Here is a 23,618-nt window from a genome sequence, read left to right as displayed (position 1 = left end):
TTCAAGAATAATATATTCATAGGTAGGAATTTAGTGTGACTCTCTTAAGAGATTGTATCCACAAATTTATGCATGTGTTTACCTAAAATAAATTAATATTTTGGAACCATACTAAGTGCATTTGCTTTGTTAATGATTTTGGAACTAAAGGAAGCATCTTTTAATGAGAATCCCATGCGTTGTTATTGAATGCTATAATGAAAACCACAGGGAAACTACTGTACTGTTAGGTCTTTTAGCTTTTGTAAGATCTGAAAAGTATCTTTAACTTAAAAATTATTTTAGGACTTTTCCGCTTGTAAAGTTTTTCTAAAGATTAAATTTAAATTTTCATGTGTCAGTGTTTTATTATTTCCCTTTTGAAAGGTTATTAGTTGCTTGTCCCCTGGCTAGCTCCTGAAATATCTTTCCTTTTAAATTTAATTTGTTTCCTTATCTTTCAGGGAAGATACCTTTCATGGTCATTTGTCTTCTGGGCATTTTTTGGCCAGGTGCTGCTGGCATCTAGTAGGTGGAGGTTGGGGAAGCTGCTAAACATCCTCCACAGGACAGTCCCCACAACCAAGAATTATCCAGTCCAGAATGTCAGTAGTGCCACGGTGGAGAACCCCTGCTCTAAAATAACCAACTTTAGATTGACCACACTTCCAAAACAGCAGCACACCAGGCATCGCCTCTTGATGAAATCAGAGAACCTGTCGTCCTCCCCAGGGCGACACTGGCCTCCTGGAATCAACCGGAGAGCCTGCTTGTCTTTCCCCTGTTCAATGCTCTCCTCTGCCAGGGACGGAGTTTTCCTCTCCCTTCTGTCAGCTGAAGCTGTCTTACAGTATGAAAATCGGAAGACTTAACATAGATGTTTTAGCCTGATGTCAAGTCATCCATCCTGCCTTTGCATCTGCTCCTAAGTTATCTGTTCAAGAATGACTGTGCCTATTTCCAAAGCTATCATCTTTCTAACTTATTCTAGGCCTTAAGTCTATCTGTGGTAACCTGTCTGGTGCTGAAGGTTTTCTTAAATCTAACCTAAATTATTCTTGCTGCAGATTAGCTTCAATTTTTTTGTTTGTTTGTTTTGTTTTTTTACGGTACGCGGGCCTCTCACTGCTGTGGCCTCTCCCGTTGCGGAGCACAGGCTCCGGACACGCAGGCTCAGCGGCCATGGCTCACGGGCCCAGCCGCTCCGCGGCATGTGGGATCTTCCCGGACCAGGGCACGAACCCATGTACCCTGCATCGGCAGGCGGACTCTCAACCACTGCGCTACCAGGGAAGCCCCAATTTTTGTTTCTTTACTAGAAAGTTTGCATAATTACCCTTTGTATACTTGAGGTATTTTGCTGAGTAGCTTCCACACTGTGGTTTTCTCTAATGGTAAGCCTTTTAATCACTTTTATACTTAGCCATTTTTACAACTCTATTCTGAAATTCCTTTGAGTTGGAAAATGGAGGCTTGAGCCAGATATAGTTTTGACCAATACTGTGTATATGATGCTTTGAAAAAGCATTTTCTGTATTGTTTACAAGTCATGGGCCCTAACCTCTGGTCCTTTTTCTGCTGTGTTCCTAGTTATTTCTTATATTTATATGCTTTATATGCTTTATCCCCTACTCCTGCCATCTCTGAGTATATTACTTGCTTCTTACACCTGTTTCACTTGTTTTATTCTTATTGGCTTCTGATTTGTTTTATATTATTCTGGACTTTCACTCCTTGGAGGGTTTCCCTGCTCGTTATGTATTATTTGCTTATATACTATGCGTGCTTTTGAGTCCTCCATCCACACGGGTGACAGTGATGTCCAGAATAACCACCGTAAGGCAGTCCTCAACCATCCCCTAAAAGTCCAAGTAAATCATCGATAATCTTGCTTTGAACTTAATCCTCTTACAGGTTTTACATACTTTTCAATAGCTGGATGATAAAGCAGTGGTGTCCAATAGAACTTAACAAGGTCATGGAAATAGTCTATGTTTTATTGCAGCCCCTAGCCACATGTAGCTGTTGAGCAGTTGCAATGTGGCTTGTGTGACTGAGGAGCTTAATTTTAAATTTAATTAATTTAAATTGAAATTTCAAAAAGCCTCATGTGGCTAGTGGCTACCTATTGGACAGTGCAGATGTATCACATTGCTACCCAAAATGTGGTCCTCAGACCAGCAGCATTGCCATCACCTGGGAGCTTGCTAGAAATGCAGAATCTCGGGTCCCTTTAGTTCTACTGAATTAGGTCTGCAGTTTGACAAGATCCTCAGGTGACTTCCACGGCACACTCGAGTTTGAGAAGCACTGATACTTGGCTGTACATTGGAGTCACATGGGGAATTTTTAAAACTATTGCCACTTGGGCCCACCCTCAGCGACTCTGATTTAATTGGTATTAGGTGTGGCCTGGGCTTGGGTTTTTTTTTTTTTTTTTTTAAAAACATCCCCCAAAGTGATTCTAATTATACAGCAAAGACTTGTGGTATTCAAACTTCGTGTGTATCCACATCACCTGGGAATTTGGTAAAATACAGAGGCCCAGCTCTTTCCTGCTTCAGCAGGTCTGGGTCTGGGTCCTTTATTAGCCCTCCAGTGATTCTGATCTCCACATTTGGGGTTTTTAAATTCCTGATCTGGAAGATAGTTTCCCACTTTGTTGGAAGTTGTCATGTAAGCGAGAATGCAATGCCTTGCTGACTTGAAAGAAAATTGATCTACTAGATCTTTCAGTCATATGACTAAATGAGTGATTTATGAATACTTGTTTTCCACAAAGTGTGCCACTCTTGGTGTTTGCTCAGTGTTTCCCGCGTGTGATTTTTAAAATTAGTTGGTGAATTTCTGGTCTCTAAGACAAGTTTTTCTTCCCCTTTGGACCGTTAGAAGTATCATTCACATTTTGCTTTTCAGAATTGCTAGGAGTTCTGCTCACGACAGCTGGTAGCTTCACTGTCAGTTTGCCAGTTCCTTAAGGTACAATTTGGAAAGACTCTGGATCAGAATGTTCTATAGTACAGAAGCGTCTCAGACTCAAGAAGAGCCCAACCCCTGTTCCCCACATAGCCCTCAGTTGGTCAGATGCAGCCTGTCAGCTGGGGGCAGTTGGTGTGGAGGGGTGATTTAATGGTGTCTCTGGTACATTCAGATCTCGGCCCATTCCAGACTTTAGGCTACAGGGTCAGGAGTATTGCATTTGCCGTAAGTCTGTCATGGGAGCTGGGGAAGGGAATGGATAACTAGATGACTCTTTTCCTTTTTCTTTTTTAAAATGTGCTGTTAAGTTTTATGTCAGCCAAAAAACTTTATTTTTGTGATCAGGAAACTTTTTGTATGCTAACGCAGCCAACTTTTGTTAGACCAGGAGTTTATTAGCTATTTGTTTCTGGGAAATAGGATAAGAATTGATGAGGGTTTGGGAAACATGTTAGTAAAAAACTCATTTTTCTCTGCAAAAATTAATTGCTATTAAAAACATGTCACAGAACTGTCTTCCTTCTCTGATTATCAACTTCAGTTTCAATCCTTGTGTTTCCTACAGTAAAATTGTGGGTGGAACGTGAAGTGAGTGTGGATTGCTTTTAACCTGTGATGACTTCAGGGCTTTACTAGGAAGTCAGCAGCTTTTCTATGGCTGTCCCTGCCCAGATAATGGCAGGTCTGAAATCAAAAGTCATCAAATATGACGTGGGAAAGGCGCAATCAACTTGTGTCTTAGTGGAGATTAAGTAGACTCTGTGCGACCTCTCTGGCAGCAGTAGATAAGAAAAAATGAGATGAAAGAGCCCAGGAAAAGAAGGCTGTCTGAGCACTAGAAGGACACAGATTTGCAGCTGGTTCTCTTAACTGAGGACTTGTCCTACTAGGAAGCTGTGATCCTGCTACGTTGTGCGGAAACAGCTCGAGGACCAGGACTCTCCGGGGGCACCCCTTTCCGATGAACTTTAGAGGGCCTTAGACAAAGAGGGGCTCTCTTGGTTTCACTTAAAGCAAGAAGATAACTTCTGGGCAGACTGATGCCATGCTTGGAAGCAAGGGCTTGGAGGCCAACCCTCAATAAACAGTTTCCCTCAGTGAAGGAGCTGGAGCCTCTGTGAGACACTCTCCCAAAGCCTCCAGCCTGGGATGCATTCCTGTGATAGGAGTCAGCAGTGCTTAAGTTTGCCACAGTGAGCTGAGCAAGCAGAAGCTCACCTCTTTCTTATTCTCCTAACCGTGGAGGCAGGCTCCATTGGAAGCTTGTTTCTTGTCGGTGAGCGGAGTAAAAATCAGTAGCCCACTGGGGCTTACATGGCAATGGGAGTGAGAAGGCATCTCTTTAAATATTCCTGGTAGGCCTAGGTGATGGCTCTAGACCAGCAGTTGAGTATCACCATGATTTAGGCAAAATCCGAAGCCTGGGAGGTACCCTAGAGGCAAGGAGAACGGGCTGGTGCCATAGATCCAGGGTGGCAAATTGAGAGAAAAGTATGGGAAAGATTGGGTCAAGAAGCATGAGACTTACTCCCAGTTCTAAGAACTGCCCGGCCTTATGTTCCTTGCTTCACGACTAGGCAAATGCTTAAAGACAAAACTCAGAAAGGAGGGCACACAAAGCTGATGATAGCAGAGAATCAGGCTATCATTAGAGAATTAGGCCCTTTACAGGTGTTGACTGTATCCAGTATATATTCACTAGGTGGGGAGGGGAGGTTTCTTCCCTTTTGAGGAAGGCGGAGGCTTGGAAAGGCATGGACTGGTGGAATTTGGTGTTTTGAAATGAATGCTGTCTGACCTTGTCTTTCCCTTTGGCTGTGTACCTAGCGTGTGTCAGTTCCTGGAGCTGTGTCAAAGCCCAGAAGGTGGCTTTGGAGGGGGCCCTGGCCAGTACCCACACCTTGCGCCCACGTACGCAGCAGTCAACGCGCTGTGCATCATTGGCACCGAAGAGGCCTATGATGTCATTAACAGGTACAGTCAAAGCCAGCAGGACTGGGCACCCAGCTGGGCTCCCGCCTGCTGACAGTGCACTGACCATCGCCATCTCCTGCCTCTCTCCTGTTCATTTCTCAGAGAGAAGCTTCTCCAGTATTTGTACTCGCTGAAGCAACCCGATGGCTCTTTTCTCATGCACGTTGGAGGTGAGGTGGACGTGAGGTGAGTGGGGTTTTTCTCAGGCAGCTGCATCAGCAGATTCTCGGGTTTATCTGCCATCAGAGATGCCAAGCCCGGGGAACAATACAGGGAAGCTGCTGCCTTGTCTCACCGAATGACATGCAGAGTAAAGTGTCAGTGACACAGTTCAGAATCACTGCACATACGATACAGATGTCCTCAGGGGTCACTGTCACTTGACTTCTTTTATGTAAATGCCAAAATATGAGTAACACAGAAATAAAATCAAATGCTTTTGTTTTAAAAATGAAAAATACATTTGTGTATGAAAGGATATACTGTAAGATGTAACTGTATACTGTAATATAATTTTTCATCTCTCTGGCATGGGAATGGGAGATATTTTCTGAATGAATTTGATGAAATCATGAGAATGTTTAACAACTGTGTGAGAATTGCTTTGGGTGGTGCAGAAACTCTTAGGGGCCAGTAGGGTGTATGACAAACAGTTGCATGAACTGATGGAACCAGCTGGCTCAAAATGATCATTTTTCTCAAGAATTACAAGTACCTAGCAAGTAGTTTACTCACCTGGCAGGAGGTTGCCTATGAAGCATATAGGGAATTCACTGAATTAGTCATTACTCAAAGGCAGTGTGGATCATTGAGATTTTATACCAGATTATTCTTCTTTAGTCTGATAAATACATTTTTTATGAGGTTTCTGTATCAAAGCCATCTTATTGCCTATTTGTAAATGTATTTTCCTCTACACAAGTTGATTAATATTCTGGCTTAACTATTGGTTTGAAAGTGTAGGGGAAGAAAAAAACATGAAAGTTGTGGAGCACAAAACACGTTGCAGATAAAAGTAGGTAACGAGCTGCAAAGACCTTCAGTGAAGGATATTCTTTTGTCTGTAAGTAGACCAGGTATCTGGGAACCTAGGTACCTGGAGAACTGTCTCTCTACTCCCAACGCTTCTGACATGAAATGTCGGGGTGTTTTTTCCTCGTATTAAACAGTTCCGACCCTGACTACCCAGAGTTAGCACACGTCACAGGTTAAGGGCTCAGTCCCACAAGACTGCCCCCATCTCAGACAGTGGTCACAAGTAGTGGGTTCCCAAGTTACCCACACTTCTGCCTGACTTGGCTACAAACCAGGGGTTCCTACGACCCCCTCCTCATTTTAGTAATTTGCTAGGAGAGCTCAGAATACTCAGGAGAATTTTTTACTGTTTAACTAGTTTATTATAAAGGATGTCATAAAGGATACAAATGAACAGCCACATGAAGGGGTATATAGAGTGAGGGCTGGAAATGTCCAAGCGTAGGGATTTGTGTCCCCGTGACGTTGGGATGTTCCACCCTCCCAGCAGGCACAGGGGTGCGTCCACAGCCCAGAAGCTCCCCAGACTCCTTCATCTAGGGTTTTTATGGAGGCTTCACTATGTAGGCATGATTGATGAACTCATCGGCCACTGGGTGATTAACTCAGTCTTCTGGAGAGTGGGCCTGAAAGTTCCAACCCTCAAATTCCATGGTTGGTGCCTCTGGCAACCAGCCCCCATCCTCCAGGAGTCACCTCATTAGCATAAACTCAGGTGTGGTCGAAGGGCGCATTTTATGAATAACAAGACTCTCCTATCGCCCATCAGTCGGGAAATTCCAAACGGGTTTTATGAGCTCTGTGCTGAGGGGAAGACCAAATACGTATTTCTTCTTATATCACAGTATCCCGGTATCTGTTGTTAAAAGATAAATGGAGTCCCATTAACAATTCTATGAATTTATTTGAGCAAAGATTGATTTGAATGAGGCAGCATCCCATCTAGCACACAGAAAGGAGCCCTGGGGAGCTGTACAAAATGAGAAACTTTTATGGGCAGAAGGGAGCAGGGACAAGGAAGTTAAACCAGGAAAAAAAGCGGGTTGGCTATGTCCACCAGGCAGATTCCCTCACCGCTGCTCGTCAGGTGATTCCTGATTGACGGGTTTAAGATTCCATTTCTGGGAGGGCAGAAACCATAATGAGGTCACGGTTTGGCAATGTGGAGTTTAGCACAAGGGACACTCCCTTTTGGGCCTGTGGTCTTGTTTTTACACTGTGTATGCCAGTGAAGCCAATATAATTATTGAGGAAAAGCAGTATTGTGTTGACGTCTTAAGAAAAAAGTTAAAAAATGTTTTCCCCCTCTTGTTTTTTTTTTTTTTTTTTGCGGTACGTGGGCCTCTCACCGTTGTGGCCTCTCCCGTTGCGGAGCACAGGCTCCGGACGCGCAGGCTCGGCGGCCATGGCTCATGGGCCCAGCCGCTCCGCGGCATGTGGGATCTTCCCAGACCGAGGCACGAACCCGTGTCCCCTGCATCGGCAGGCGGACTCTCAACCACTGCGCCACCAGAGAAGCCCTGTTTTCCCCCTCTTGGTCACTACATTTTCATCCTGTTCTACAAGTACTCCAAATTTAGCTTTTTAAAGTTTCCTGAGATTATAGGTGAAAGCAAAGAAACCCTGGCAAGATTGCTTTGGCATTTTATCACATACCTTTTTCAGATATGATTACTCTCTAACTTACTCGTTCTGGCGCCGGTTTCCTTCTGTTTTCTTTTTTTTTCCTGCAAGAGGTGTCCATTGAATTCTGGAGTTCAAAGAGACCCAATACTTTGTTTTTTGTTTGTTTGTTTTTTTACTCACAAATAACCTGTGTATGTTTATTTTTTATTTATTTATTTTTATTAGTTATCCATTTTATACAGATCAGTGTATACATGTCAATCCCAATCGCCCAATTCATCACACCACCACCACCACCCCTCTGCCGCTTTCCCCTCTTGGTGTCCATACGTTTGTTCTCTACATCTGTGTCTCGATTTCTGCTCTGCAAACTGGTTCATCTGTACCATTTTCTAGGTTCCACATATATGCGTTAATATACGATATTTGTTTTTCTCTTTCTGACTTACTTCATTCTGTATGACAGTTTCTAGATGCATCCACGTCTCTACACATGACCCAATTTCGTTCCTTTTTATGGCTGAGTAATATTCCATTCTATATATGTACCACATCTTCTTTATCTATTTGTCTGTTGATGGGTAGTTAGGTTGCTTCCATGACCTGGCTATTGTAAATAGTGCTTCAATGAACATTGAGGTGCATGTGTCTTTTTTTTTTTTAATAAATAAATAAATTTATTTATTTTTGGCTGTGTTGGGTCTTCGTTGATGTGCGTGGGCTTTAGCTGCAGTGAGCAGGGGCTACTCTTAGTTGCTGTGCACAGGCTTCTCATCGTTGTGGCTTCTCTTGTTGCGGAGCATGGGCTCTAGGCGCGCAGGCTTCAGTAGTTGTGGCACGTGGGCTCATTAGTTGTGGCCTACAGGCTGTAGAGCTCAGGTTCAGTAGTTGTGGCGCACGGGCTTAGTTGCCCCATGGCATGTGGGATTTTCCCAGACCAGGGCTCGAACCCGTGTCCCCTGCATTAGCAGGAGGATTCTTAACCACTGCGCCACCAGGGAAGCCTGCATGTGTCTTTTTGAATTATGGTTTTCTCTGGATATATGCCCAGTAGTGGGATTGCTGGGTCATATGGTAATTCTATTTTTAGTTCTTTAAGGAACCTCCGTACTGTTCTCCAAGGTGGCTGTATCAATTTACATTCCTACCAACAGTGCAAGAGGGTTCCCTTTTCTCCACACCCTCTCCAGCATTTGTTGTTTGTAGATTTTGTGATGATGCCCATTCTAACTGGTGTGAGGTGATACCTCACTGTAGTTTTTTTTATCTTTTTTTTTTTTTTTTTTTGCTCTATGCGGGCCTCTCACTGTGTGGCCTCTCCCGTTGCAGAGCACAGGCTCCGGACGCACAGGCTCAGTGGCCATGGCTCACGGGCCCAGCCGCTCCGCGGCATGTGGGATCTTCCCGGACCGGGGCGCAAACCCGTGTCCCCTGCATCGGCAGGCGGACTCTCAACCACTGCGCCACCAGGGAAGCCCCTCACTGTAGTTTTGATTTGCATTTCTCTAATAAGTAGTGATGTTGAGCAGCTTTTCATGTGCTTCTTGGCCATCTGTATGTCTTCATTGGAGAAATGTCTATTTAGGTCTTCTGCCCATTTTTCGATTAGGTTGTTTGTTATTTTAATACTGAGCTGCATGAGCTGTTTATATATATTGGAGATTACTCCTTTGTCTGTTGATTCGCTTGCAAATATTTTCTCCCATTCTGAGGGTTGTCTTTCCATATTGTTTATGGTTTCCTTTGCTGTGCAAAAGCTTTGAAGTTTCATTAGGTCCCATTTGTTTATTTTTGTTTTTATTTCCATTACTCTAGGAGGTGGTTCAAAAAATATTTTGCTGTGATTTATGTCAAACATTCTTCCTATGTTTTCCTCTAAGAGTTTTATAGTGCCCGGTCTTACATTTAGGTCTCTAACCCATTTTGACTTTATTTTTGTATATGGTGTTAGGGAGTGTTCTAATTTCGTTCTTTTACATGTAGCTGTCCAGTTATCCCAGCACCACTTATTGAAGAGGCTGTCTTTTCTCCATTGTATATCCTTGCCTTCTTTGTCAAAGATTAGTTGACCATAGGTGCGTGGGTTTATCTCTGGGCTTTCTATCCTGTTCCATTGATCTATTTTTCTGTTTTTGTGCCAGTACCATGTTGTTTTGATTACTGTAGCTTTGTAGTATAGTCTGAAGTCAGGGAGTCTGATTCCTCCAGCTCCATTTTTTCCCCTCAAGACTGCTTTGGCTATTCGGGGTCTTTTGTGTCTCCATACAAATTTTAAGATTTTTTGTTGTAGTTCTGTAAAAAATGCCATTGGTAATTTGATAGGGGTTGCATTGAATCTGTAGATTGCTTTGGGTAGTATAGTCATTTTCACAATACTGCTTCTTCCAATCCAAGAACATGGTATATCTCTCCATCTGTTGGTATCATCTTTAATTTCTTTCATCAGTGTCTTATAGTTTTCTGCATACAGGTCTTTGGTCTCCCTAGGTAGGTTTATTCCTAGGTATTTTATTCTTTTTGTTGCAGTGGTAAATGGGAGTGTTTCCTTAATTTCTCTTTCAGATTTTTCATCATTAGTGTATAGGAATGCGAGAGATTTCTGTGCATTAATTTTGTATCCTGCAACTTTACCAAATCCATTGATTAGCTCTAGTAGTTTTCTGGTGGCATGTTTAGGATTCTCTATGTATAGTATCATGTCATCTTCAAACAGTGACAGTTTTACTTCTTTTCCAATTTGTATTCCTTTTATTTCTTTTTTCTTCTCTGATTGCCATGACTAGGACTTCCAAAACTATGTTGAATAATAGTGGTGGGAGTGGACATCCTTGTCTTGTTCCTGATCTTAGAGGAAATGCTTTCAGTTTTTCACCATTGAGAAGGATGTTTGCTGTGGGTTTGTCATATATGGCCTTTATTATGTTTAAGTAGGTTCCCTCTATGCCCACTTTCCGGAGAGTTTTTATCATAAATGGGTGTTGAATTTTGTCAGAAACTTTTTCTGCATCTATTGAGATGAACATATGGTTTTTATTCTTCAATTTTTTAATATGGTGTATCACATTGATTGATTTGCATATATTGAAGAATCCTTGCATCTCTGTGATAAATCTCACTTGACCATGGTGTATGATTCCTTTTAACGTGTTGTTGGATTCTGTTTGCTAGTATTTTGTTGAGGATTTTTGCATCTATATTCATCAGTGATATTGGTCTGTAATTTTTTTTTTTGTAATATCTTTGTCTGGTTTTGGTATCAGGGTGATGGTGGCCTCATAGAATGAATTTGGGAGTTTTCCTTCCTCTGCAATTTTTTGGAAGAGTTTGAGAAGGATGGATGTTAGCTCTTCTCTAAATGTTTGATAGATTTCACCTGTAAAGCCATCTGGTCCTGGACTTTTGTTTGTTGGAAGATTTTAAATCACAGCTTCAATTTCATTACTTGCGATTGGTCTGTTCATATTTTCTATTTCTTCCTGGTTCAGTCTTGGAAGGTTATACCTTTCTAAGAATTTTTCCATTTCTTCCAGGTTGTCCGTTTTATTGGCGTAACACTGCTTGTAGTAGTCTCTTATGATGCTTTGTATTTCTGCGGTGTCTGTTGTAACTTCTCCTTTTTCATTTCTAATTTTATTGATTTGAGTCCTCTCCCTCTTGATGAGTCTGACTAATGGTTTATCAATTTTGTTTATCTTCTCAAAGAACCAGCTTTTAGTTTTATTGATCTTTGCTATTGTTTTCTTTGTTTCTATTTCATTTATTTCTGCTCTGGTCTTTATGATTTCTTTCCTTCTGCTAACTTTGTGTTTTGTTTGTTCTTCTTTCTCTAGTTCCTTTAGGTGTAATGTTAGATTGTTTATTTGAGACTTTTCTTGTTTCTTGAGGTAGGCTTGTATAGCTATAAACTTCCGTCTTAGAACTGCTTTTGCTGCATCCCGTATGTTTTGGATTGTCGTTTTTATCTTTTTTTTTTTTTTTTGTGGTTCGCGGGCCTCTCACTGTTGTGTCCTCTCCCGTTGCGGAGCACAGGCTCCGGACGCGCAGGCTCAGCGGCCGTGGCTCACGGACCCAGCCGCTCCGCGGCATGTGGGATCTTCCCGGACCGGGGCACGAACCCGTGTCCCCTGCATCAGCAGGCAGACTCTCAACCACTGCGCCACCAGGGAAGCCCGGATTGTCGTGTTTTGATTGTCATTTGTCTCTAGGTATTTTTTGATTTCCTTGTTGATTTCTTCAGTGATCTCTTGGTTATTTAATAACATACTGTTTAGCCTCCATGTGTTTGTGTTTTTTACGTTTTTTTTCCCTGTAATTGATTTCTAATCTCATAGCGTTGTGGTCAGAAAGGACGCTTGATATGATTTCAATTTTCTTAAATTTACTGAGGCTTGATTTGTGACCCATGATGTGATCTATCCTGGAGAATGTTCCGTGCACATTTGAGAAGAAAGTGTAATCTGCTGTTTTTGGATGGAATGTCCTATAAATATCAATTAAATCTATCTGGTCTATTGTGTCATTTAAAGCTTGTGTTTCCTTATTAATTTTCTATTTGGATGATGTGTCCATTGGTGTAAGTGAGGTGTTAAAGTCCCCCACAATTACTGTGTTGCTGTCAATTTCCTCTTTTATAGCTGTTAGCAGTTGCCTTATGTATTGAGGTGCACCTGTGTCGGGTGCATATATATTTATAATTGTTATATCTTCTTTTTGGATTGATCCCTTGATCATTACATAATGTCCTTCCTTGTCTCTTGTAACATTCTTTATTTTAAAGTTTATTTTATCTGATATGAGTATTGCTACTCCAGCTTTCTTTTGATTTCCATTTGCATGGAGTATCTTTCTCCATCCCCGTACTTTGAGTCTGTATGTGTCCCTAGGTCTGAAGTGGGTCTCTTGTAGACAGCATATATATGGGTCTTGTTTTTGTATCCATTCATCAAGCCTGTGTCTTTTGGTTGAACCATTTAATCCATTCACGTTTAAGGTAATTATCAATATGTATGTTCCTATGACCATTTTCTTAATTGTTTTCGGTTTGTTTTTGTAGGTCCTTTTCTTCTCTTGTGTTTCCCACTTAGAGAAGTTCCTTTAGCATTTGTTGTAGAGCTGGTTTGGTGGTGCGGAATTCTCTTAGCTTTTGCTTGTCTGTAAAGCTTTTGATTTCTTCATCGAATCTGAATGAGATCCTTGCTGGGTAGAGTAATCTTTGTTGTAGGTTCTTCCTTTTCATCACTTTAAGTATATCATGCCACTCCTTTCTGGCTTGTAGAGTTTCTGCTGAGAAATCAGCTGTTAACCTTATGGGAGTTCCCCTGTATGTTATTTGTCGTTTTTCCCTTGCTGCTCTCAGTAATTTTTCTTTGTCTTTAATTTTTACCAATTTAATTACCATGTGTCTTGGCGTGTTTCTTCTTGGGTTTATCCTGTATGGGACTCTCTGCACTTCCTGCACTTGGGTGGCTATTTTCTTTCCCATGTTAGGGAAGTTTTTGACTATAATCTCTTCAAATATTTTCTCAGGTCCTTTCTCTCTTCTCCTTCTGACACCCCTATAATGTGAATGTTGTTGCATTTAATGTTGTCCCAGAGGTCTCTTAGGCTGTCTTCATTTCTTTTCATTCTTTTTTCTTTATTCTGTTCCCCAGCAGTGAATTCCACCATTCTGTCTTCCAGGTCAGTTATCCATTCTTCTGCCTCAGTTATTCTGCTATTGATTCCTTCTAGTGTAGTTTTCATTTCAGTTATTGTATTGTTTATCTCTGTTTGTTTGTTCTTTAATTCTTCTAGGTCTTGGTTAAACATTTCTTGCATCTTTCTCGACCTTTGCCTCCGTTCTTTTTCCGAGGTCCTGGATCATCTTCACTATCATTATTCTGAATTCTTTTTCTGGAAGATTGCCTATCTCCATTTCATTTAGTTGTTTTTCTGGGGTTTTATCTTGTTCATTCATCTGGTACATAGCCCTCTGCTTTTTCATCTTGTCTGTCTTTCTCTCCTTCTGTTTTCTTATTCATATCTGCTAGACATAAAAAATGTTTGTTTCATTGAAGAGCACTGTAGCCCTATTCCTCCTCTACCCGAGCTCCTCTGGTAATGTTCTGCCATTCGAGCCATGCTTTTCATTTACAGAGGATTAAAGATGTGAATGATGGATGAAACCTAGCAGGTCTCGTGCAGTTTCCCTGCTTTGTGTGGTTTCTAGTGCCCCAGTTCCATCACTTTTCACTTTGTCTTCCTTTAATTGTCTTTGCCTGGAAGCATCAGCAGTTACTCCTGAGTGCTGTTGAGTGGATTTGACCTGAAGAGAAGCAGCAGTTGATGGGGACAGTTTGGCATCTGGAGGCTAGCTTGTCTCATTCTGGGTTAGGCAGAACTGGTCTCTTGATCTTTCAGGTCTATCACAACTCCTTCCAGTTTCTGAGATGAGCTTATTCCGGCATTCACAGCTCCTGTGGACTGCCAGTAATCCAGTTGCAATGAGCTCATAGCAAGCACCATTTTTTTCTCAGTTCTTAAGAAAGGAGCAGTTATGTACTCCTGACCTCCTAATCTAGGTTATATAACCGGAAGCATTCTGGGCGGGTAGTGGGGAGATAGGGACCCAGCATTTGCAAAAGTTTTGGCGACAGAGCATAGAGTGTGTTCAGGAAAGGAGAAGTTCAGTGTGGCTGAAGTGCAGAGGCCTGGTGGGCAGGGGGAGAAATGAAGCTGGACGGCCAGGCCGGGAATAGCCCAAGGGGCCCCGAAGTCTTGAGAAGGCTGGAGTTTATTTTAAGGGTAGTGGGAAGCCACTGACAAGTTGTAAGTAGGGAGTGACACAGTCTGATTTGTATTTTATTAGAAGTTCTGCAGTTACAGTGAATAGATTGTAGTGTTTTAGTGAAAATCCTCTGGCTTCAGGGCTAGAGGGAAACTGACCCAGGTTAATGGTGACTTGGATTTGGGTAACAGCAGAGAGGATGGAGGGTAGTGGACAAATCTGAGAGATGTGACGACTGGATAGAGGGAGAGAGGAAGAAGATGCTCGAAAAAGGTGTGTTTTGTTTGCTCTCAGTCTCAGCGTGAGATCTGGCAGCAGGTCTCAGTTCTTCCATTTATGAGGCGACCGCCCTGTGTCCGCCACCTCCCCACCTCAGAGGTTATGTTCGGATTCAAGAGCAAATACCCTTGAAGCCCTTTGAGAGGCTTGAGACCTGAGAGCAGTTAGGTCAGGCTTTTGAATTTAGCTTATGGTAGATGGTAACATTTGGCAGAAAGGACTCTCCATGCTTCTGATGCCTGCTGGTATAACTCAGCCTCTGCTGTGCCTTTGGCCAGCGTGAGCAGGCTGATAAAAGTGCTGGGAGGAGAATGATGCCTGCGGCTCACTGGAAAGCCCCAGTGCACTTGGCTCAGTGTTATGTCCATATTGGACAATACGGAAGCTGGACCCTTCTCTCTCCTCCCTTTTATGTTCCTGAGGAGCCCTTAGAAAAAGGATCTGTAAACAGAATTGGAACAAACTGGTTTTGTCTTCATAAAACAGAGCTGAGATGTCGGATGTTTGAAAAGACCCTGGAAGGGAAGAAAAGACAGTTTGTAGACGTGTTCCATAATAGAGGGATCAGCTGAAATAAAAGGTGTCCTGAGAAGAATTAGGGCTGGCAGAATGGAATGGCAAGAATTATTCCAAATCATGTAGGATAACATGGGGGGGGAAAAAAGACATGTTCTTTCTTTTCCCTTTAAAGAGTGTGTGTGTGTGTGTGTGTGTGTGTGTGTGTGTGTGTGTGTGTACTGGTGGGACGCTTGAAATCAAAACCCTTTTCTTGCTCTAGAAGCCTAAGGAATGGACCTGAGTGGGCTCATACATTTCGGTCCCTCTTGCCTGGTCTAAGCAGCCAGAGTGGTCTGGCGGCCTGCTGTGGAGTTGTGTCTGTTTGGAAAAGATACAGTTAACCTTTAGCTTGTCCATGCCGTAAACAGACAAGTCCTGGATCTAAAAACAGTACTGACAACTGAATGAGCATGTCAGAAATACCTGAATGACAGCATGGAATTTGGGGAGCCGTTGTAGGTCTTTGAAGGAAGAGCTGAACTCACTGTCGACAGGAATTGTGATGGCTGTTATTTCATCTGGTGTAGATTTGACCATGTGGAGGTAGGGAGAATAGAATGTCATGTTCTTTCACTGAGGCTGTGCCATGAGCAACTCTATTGAAATAGAATGTCAGAGCTCCTGGTTGGAGACCCAGGAGGACTGGCCATGGGCTTGGAGTGAGGCCAGGCAGTGATTACAGCTTACGAGGCAGAGAGCAATCCGTCCAAAAAGTTCAGTGAGCCTTGTTCAAGCTCCTCCTTAAAGCTTAACACTTCCCCCTCTATTTCTGTCCTTCCAGAAGTGCGTACTGTGCTGCCTCAGTAGCTTCTCTGACCAACATCATCACTCCAGACCTGTTTGAGGGCACTGCTGAATGGATCGCAAGGTGAGAGAAGCTGAGATTTGTCCTGCCTCTTAGACAGCAGGCGGTCAAGACTTCTGAAAAATAAAGTGTAGAAGGACCAGAGAAGGGAATATAAAATTACAAGAGATGTCTGGGTTGAAGGATTGTGCATTTCAAACATACTTTAAAAGTTTTCTTTTTTTCCAAACTTTCTTTAATGTGATTGGCAAGGATCAAAACCTTGGGTAAACAGTATTGGTCAGAGTCTAAATGGAGTTCAACCAGTTTGGAGAGCAATTTGGAAATATCTCAAAGATGCCCTTGCTGATGACCCCAAAATTCCACTTCTCCAGAAAATCACACCACATGCATGAAAGAGACAAGCATAGGACTTGTTTATAATAGTAAAACGCTGAAAACAGATTAAATGTTCACAAGCACAAGATGGATAAGTGAGTTGTGGTGTAGTCATATTGAAATATAATATAGCAATTAAAATGAATGAACTAGAGCTACACGTATCAATATGGGTGAGTCTCAAAAACACTGCTGAGGAAAAAAAAGGATGTTAAAGAAAACATGCAGATCACATTTGCTTAAAATTTGAAAACATGCAAAACAATTCTATGCTGTTTATGGGAAGAATCACATGTAGTAATATAAAAACATGCTGGGAAGGATAAACACCAAATTCAGGATGGTGCTTACTTCGGGGGAGAAAGTAAAGAAAATGAGATTAAGGGAGGTCTGTACTTCTACTCAGGAGACTTCAGTTGTATCTGTAATTGTTTGTTTAAAATAAAAAAAACCTGAAATGCATACGGCTAAATCAAAGCTAGGTGTTAGGTACATGTATGTTCTAGATATTATTTGCTATACTTTCATGGATCCTTCAAATTATTTCATAATTTTAAAAAAAGGTATAGTAGATTTATATGTATTATTGAGGAATTATATCCAAGCTGTATTTTATTTTTTACATTTTAATTTTTATCAAAGTAGTACTTACTACTATGAAAATACAATTTTCAGCTAAACCAAATGAGATACTATGATCATATTTACTTTTTTTTTTTTTTTTTTGCGGTACGCGGGCCTCTCACTGTTGTGGCCTCTCCCACTGCGGAGTGCAGGCTCAGCGGCATGGGCCCAGCCGCTCCGCGGCATGTGGGATCTTCCCGGACCGGGGCACGAACCCGTGTCCCCTGCATTGGCAGGCAGACTCTCAACCACTGCGCCACCAGGGAAGCCCCATATTTACTTTTATGTATAACTTTTACTTTCCTGGAATTAATTATTACCTCTTAATTCCCGAATTTTCTGCCAGAGCTATAAAATTATTCTCAATACAGTTAAACACTTCAGGTAATGTATCAGTTCTCTTTTGTGTGTGTGTGTGTGTGTGTGTGTGTGTGTGTGTGCACGTGCGTTTTGAGTTATCCCTCCTGGGGCCTCTGCCCTCCTGCTACAGACTGGACAGATTGCTCTCAGCTTGCTGCACAGCAGGCATCCAGCAGCTTCCTTTCAGCAGGAAATTCACTTCACTTCTCTGCTTTGTTAAAGCCCCATCCTCCTTTTTCCTGGTTTACTCACTCATTTTAATGAATCACATATCGTATTCCAACAGATCCCCAATAAGAGAACTTCGGCGGTACGTTTTAAAGATTTTGCATGTATTTTTATTCTAGTCTCCTACTTGATTTATAGTTTATTTGGTTAGAGACTTCTCAATTGGAAACTGGATCAATTGTATTCCTTCAAAATTTTTAAGCACTGCTCCATTATCTTTTGGCTACCAGTGTCATTGTTAGAAAGGCTGATAATAATGGTAACCAGCATTTACTGAGGATTTGATATGTAATACTGAATAGTAAGAGAGCGATAGTTTAAAGATTGAGAGTATATAGCCTTTTGCTCTGGACTACCTGGGTTTGGTTCTTTTTTATACTTTCTGTTTTTCTCAGTTGAGATTTCCCATCTTTTCATTCATTACAAGTGTATTTTTCTTCACTTCACTAAGGTAAATATAAAATTATAATATCTACTTTAAAATTCTTGCCTGGTCATTTCAACATCTGGCTGTCTTGGAGTTGACATGTCTCACTTGCCTGAGTGTCTACGTCAAGTAATCTTTGGACTGTACCCTGGACATTGTGATGTTATATTGCAGAGATTGGATTCTGTTAGATTGCTTTAAAGAGTGTTGATATTTTTCCTTTAGCAGGCAATCAACTTGGTTAGACACACCTGCAGTGGGCAGGGGCTCAGGTCTTGGATCAGTTCTTGGTCAGAAGCTGCTTTCAGTTTGCCCAATGCATGTGTGATTCAGGGTCAGGTAAAATTTTAAGCAAAGTTTAAACATGGAATTTGGGTTTTCCTCCTCTGGCTCTCCTCTTTCTGGGATTCCTCCTCAATTACTGTCAGCCTGGTTCTTCTTGCCAGAAACATGGTGGGCCTTCTGTTAGCTTCAGCTGCCTTCCCCTGACCTGCTGCTGCCACTGTTAGGTGACTGTAGCCATCCTCAGGGCAAATCAGGAAGAAAAAAAATAGGGTGGGGGAGGGGAGGGACGGACTGCTCCAACTTTCAAATCCCCAGCTTTTTTCAGTTTGCTGAGCCCTCAGGAAGTTGTTTTCGTGTGTTTTGTCCAGAGTATATAGTTATTTGCAGGATTGGTTTGTTAGGCCCTTAACTAGATGTGAAATTCTGACTGCCTGGGTTTGAAGCCCAGTTTTGTCATTTATTAGCTTTGTGCCTTGGACAAATTAACTTCTCCATGCCATAGTTTCCCTATATAGCAAGTGATGGGATATTGAATATGACATTAAGCTAAAATACAAAGAAATTAAGTGACCAAAACCTGTTAGGGTAACCACTGTGCTTTACTGCCTCCCAATCTACTGTATTCCCAATCCATTGTTGTTTTTGTTTTGTTTCTCTTATTCTTGCTGTTTGAAAAATTCATGATGATGAACCATGATATGGATTTCTTTTTGCATTCATTGTGCTGGGCACTCAGCAGTTATCTTCAATCTAGAATTACATGTGCTTTACTTCCAAGAAGCTTTATTATTTCTTTGATAACTTCTTCCCCTCCATTTTCTTTGTTTGCTCTTTTTATAACATCCAATAAGTGGAATTGGTCTTCTAATTTTTCAAAAACTTTTTGCCTATCTTTCATCTCTTCATCTTTCTTATTGTGCTTTCTAAGAGATTCCCTTACCTTTTATCTTCTAATCCCTCTGTTGAGTTTTTATTTCTGCAGTTCTATTTTAACTTTTAATCTCCATTTATAAAGAATACTTCCTTTTTATATTCTCTCCTGTTCTTGTTTCAGGGCTATTTGTCCTTGCAGTGTTTTTATTTTGTATATAATATTTTATCTAAAGATATAACTTAAAGTTTACTTCTGCTCCCTACATTATTTCCTCCAATTTATTTTTGTTTATTTGTCTTATTTTTGTTTCATATTTTACATAAAAGTCTCTTTCACGTAAGAGACTTTGCTCAAATCTCTGGTGTTCATATTTAAGTGTCAGGTGCTAAAAAAACTGTGTGTGCCACGGTGGGCTGGGATGCAGCCATTCATGGGGGGATTCTCATATATCAATATCTGTAGGGTTTTTCCCTTGGGCTTATCCATTTCCCTAGAGAAGAATCTTCCAGATTCCTGGTTGGGGTATGAAGTTAGCGGCCAGCTTTGTGAAATACTAATAGGGAAAGGGGTTGAGGGTGCTTGTGCTCAGATCTTAGACTCACTTAATCCCCCTGCTCAGCACAGTGTCTCCACCTGCTCTCAGCTGTGCTGGAAATCCTGGAATTCAGTTCCTCTTCATTCAGCCCCTGAAACCTCCCATCTTCTGCTGGGTACCTGGAGGTATAGCTGATTCTCTTATAAATTTACCACCAGTCAACTTGGTTCAAACTCATCCCACTTTAGGGGTACCTTGTGTCCCCCGGCTTGTCATTGGAACATATCACCTTGCTTTCTATTTCTTCTTCCCTCCTTTCCTCCCAGGGCTGGTGTAGTTTTGTCGGTTCTGTTAAGTCAGTTACGTCTTACCTCTCTCCTTTTCCAGCTTTCACAATTTTGTTATCTCCTGTCTGTATTCATATCCTCTCCTATTCTCTTTACCCTTGTGGGTTTATCCTTTTTTAAAATTCCTTTACTTTCATTTTACTGGACTCTTGTGTTCAATCAGTTATATTTAACTAGAAGATACTCCCAAAGAATTTTACTAAATTGCTCTCATGCATGTAAAAACAGGGATGGAAAGTAGAATATGTAAATAAATGTATATTGTGTGTGTGTGCATGCGTGTATGTGTGGAGAGAAAGAGGGACTGAGACATAGAAACTCAGCTGGTGAGAGGAACTAGGAGGCCAGGCTCAGCAGTTGTAACTTTTTATTGCTTATTCTTTTATACTGTTTTGTTTTTTTTTTAACTCAAAAAACATTTTTAAAGGTAAGTTAAGAAAAAAAAAATTCAGAGGTCCTTTGCATGTTCTTCACTCATCAGACCTTTCAAACTTGAGCTGTTCCTGTGCGCCATGAAGCCAAATGCACTGGAAAGAAAACTTGGATTGTGTGTCTTTGGGTGGTGGTGGGGTTAGGGGATAGAGGATGCTGAAGAATCTGTTCAGGGGATGGTAGCCAGCTCTTCACTCAGCACTCTGCTGTGATCTCCCGGGATCTTGGGCCTCTCTGAAAAGGGCCTCTGAGTTCCCAAGGCCTCTCCTTTAACGAGAGGTACCTGGAAGACAGGAGGTGTTACAGGTTCCTTTCTCTTCTACCCGGAAGTTGGATTAAGTGCTCATCCACCTGTGCACCTGTCAGGATTTGTGAGGCAGACACACCTGTAGGGAGTGTGACTCTATGTACATACCTGTAGATCATTGGAAGTAAAATTCTATGTTATATGAAAATATACTGAAAAGAAAATCTCTTATTTCACAGATAAAACATGTTTATTATAAACAAGCAAAAAGAAAATCTAACTGCTTGTAATCCACCACTAACCGCTCATTTGCTGTATATGTTTCCGGAATTCCAGAAAAATCATGCAGTATATTACCATTTTATAACTTTTTCATGTAATGTATTTGGAACATTTTTAAGTATACTTCTGTAGCATTATTTTAAACGACTGTAGTGTTCTGTTATACGGATATACCATAATTTATATAACGAGTCCCTTACTGTTGAGCTTCTGAGTTGTTTCTGATATTTCACTGTTATAAATGGGAATACAGTAAACATTCTTACAATCTGACTTTTGAACACATTTCTTACTTACTTTATAAGATTAATTCCTAGAAATGACCCTATATTGCTGAGCCAAAGATTACTCATGTTTTTATGACTAGAAAATACACTCTTAAATATATAGTCTAATCCCAAATAATTACTATGATAATAAAGTAATTTGAAAATGTAGGAAATTGTAATTTAAAAAAATAAGTTTACTTTGAATGGTTATAAAGGTATGTATTTTCACTATAGAAACTTTTTGAAAATACAGAAAAATAAAGAGGAAAAATATCAGCAATAGACCTGTACTGAAAGATAACCAGAATTAGCAGTTATTTTTCAATTTTATTTTAACCTGATGGTTATCTCACTATACGTATGATTATATAACTTTTTCCAAAAAGTAATGATTTGAGGTACTGTGTTTGTTACATTAGTAGACTATGTCTGAGTTTCCTTTTTTTTTTTTGAGGAAAAGGCATTTCTAAAAGTTAATTAGCATCTTTCCATTCATAGTTGCAATGTTGTTTGTTTTTTTAATAGAAGTATAGTTGGTTTATAATGTGTTAATTTCTGGTGTACAACAAAGTGATTCAGTCTTATATATATATTCTTTTCCATTATAGTTTATTACATGATATTGAATATAGTTACAGCTATTGAGTATAGTTACAGCTATTGAATATAGTTGCATTAAACTAAGCAAACTCATCCTTTGCCATCCAGGGTGGTCCTGCACTTGTGCTCGTTGGTTGACACTCAGTCTGCTTTTCTCAATCTCCTTCCAGGTGTCAGAATTGGGAAGGTGGAATTGGCGGGGTGCCAGGGATGGAAGCCCACGGTGGCTATACTTTCTGTGGCCTGGCCGCACTGGTCATCCTCAAGAAGGAACGCTTCTTGAACTTGAAGAGCTTATTAGTAAGTACTTGGTGATCCGTCTTCCTCTCAGGCCCTGAGATGTGACTGCTCAGGCATGCCGGCTGAAGGGACGGTTGGCTGTGGGAAGGGCTAACAGTTCCTGCCTGGAGCTGTGAACTAACAGTCCTGTAACGAAGCTTCAGATGCAGTTGTTGGAGTGCTCAGCACTGTACCAAGAAAGTGCAAGGGGTGAACATCTGTGCTTGGTTTCAGTTCCCTTCTTCCTGCCTTTCCATCTTCCTGCTCTGAACTTTCTGTACAGTGTGTTAGGCCAATTCCAGAGGCTTCTTGAATCCCTCAGACATCTGGTATGGGCCAGAGTACCTTCCTCCTACTTCAAAGAGAAGTATAGCTTCAGCCTCTTAAAATTAGAGGTTATCATGTGCCTTGGAAAGATTCTCCTGGGAGAAGAAGTTATGAGAAGAGTTTTGAGGCATTTTGAAGCCGAGCTTTTATTACCTGCTGCACTATGTGAACGTTTAGTAACTACCTTGACATGAGCTAGGCACAGCCGGGTAATGCACAGAGCAGGTGGCCCAGGCATTTATGTCTCAACTCCAAGCTCCTGCCCAATATTCAGAATGAACTCAGAGCACAGTCAGCTTCAGGGACTTGTTAGATTATAGCTAAATTATCATTGGAGGCCTAGTACATAAACACACACACACACACACAGAGCCACGAAGGAGCTATCTTTGGGGAAGCATTTATTCCCTCACCATGACCTCAAAGCAAACCAGCTGCCACTGATACTCATCTCCTCTCCCCAAGTTCAGATGTCAGGTTCCCATCATAGGAACCATTGTGAGACCCATCTTGAGCTTCCAAGACAGTTTCTATTATGCTCTATAAGATGTGACCAGCAGCATTTTGTCCTCACCTTTAGGAAGCCTCCTATAGCATACTCTTCCTGAAGGTTCTTACAGCCTTGAAGGTTTATGCCAAAATGGCCAACTTTGTGCACAGATTTCGAGTTTATCAGACATTTTGAAAACTGATCACCAACAAGGCGTGAAACATAAAAGCTCCATTTCCCAGGCAGAAACAAGGAATAAGTAGATGCCTCAGTTACAATAACAGCGTTCTGGATTTGAACCCTGTCTGTGCCACTTCACAGCCGCATGACCTTGGGAAAATGGTCTAATCTCTTTTAACTTCATTTTTTTTCCTCTGTAAGGTAGAAGTAACAGTTCTTTGAAGGTCAAATGAGAGAACAGGTATAAACAGCCTGGTACATAGTAGGTGCGACCTTCTTATCCAAACTACTCCCTCCCCTCTGTTCGCTCTGGGAGAACTAGGACCCATACTTGAAGGATTTTATGAATTCATATAGGCACGGGAAACAGAATAAATTCATGGACTTAGGCACTGGAAAAAAATAATTAGTCTAGGTTAGAAACACTTCATCTGTGGGGTAAGTAAAAGTGAA

General features: G+C 41.3%; 1 protein-coding gene across 1 annotated transcript in view; it reads left to right on the top strand.

Moving 5' to 3' along the window:
- FNTB (farnesyltransferase, CAAX box, subunit beta) overlaps positions 1-23,618 on the top strand; it is an 85,012-nt gene that overhangs the window by 45,084 nt on the left and 16,310 nt on the right. The window contains exons 5-8 of the mRNA XM_060004395.1: positions 4,786-4,932; positions 5,035-5,118; positions 15,978-16,064; positions 22,060-22,189. Of these exons, the coding sequence (XP_059860378.1) occupies positions 4,786-4,932; positions 5,035-5,118; positions 15,978-16,064; positions 22,060-22,189 (448 nt within the window). The remainder of the gene's footprint in view (positions 1-4,785; positions 4,933-5,034; positions 5,119-15,977; positions 16,065-22,059; positions 22,190-23,618) is intronic.

This window comes from Delphinus delphis, chromosome 2, assembly GCF_949987515.2.
Source record: "Delphinus delphis chromosome 2, mDelDel1.2, whole genome shotgun sequence".
NCBI classification, from domain to species: Eukaryota; Metazoa; Chordata; class Mammalia; order Artiodactyla; family Delphinidae; genus Delphinus; species Delphinus delphis.
This window is presented reverse-complemented; position numbering and strand designations above follow the sequence as displayed.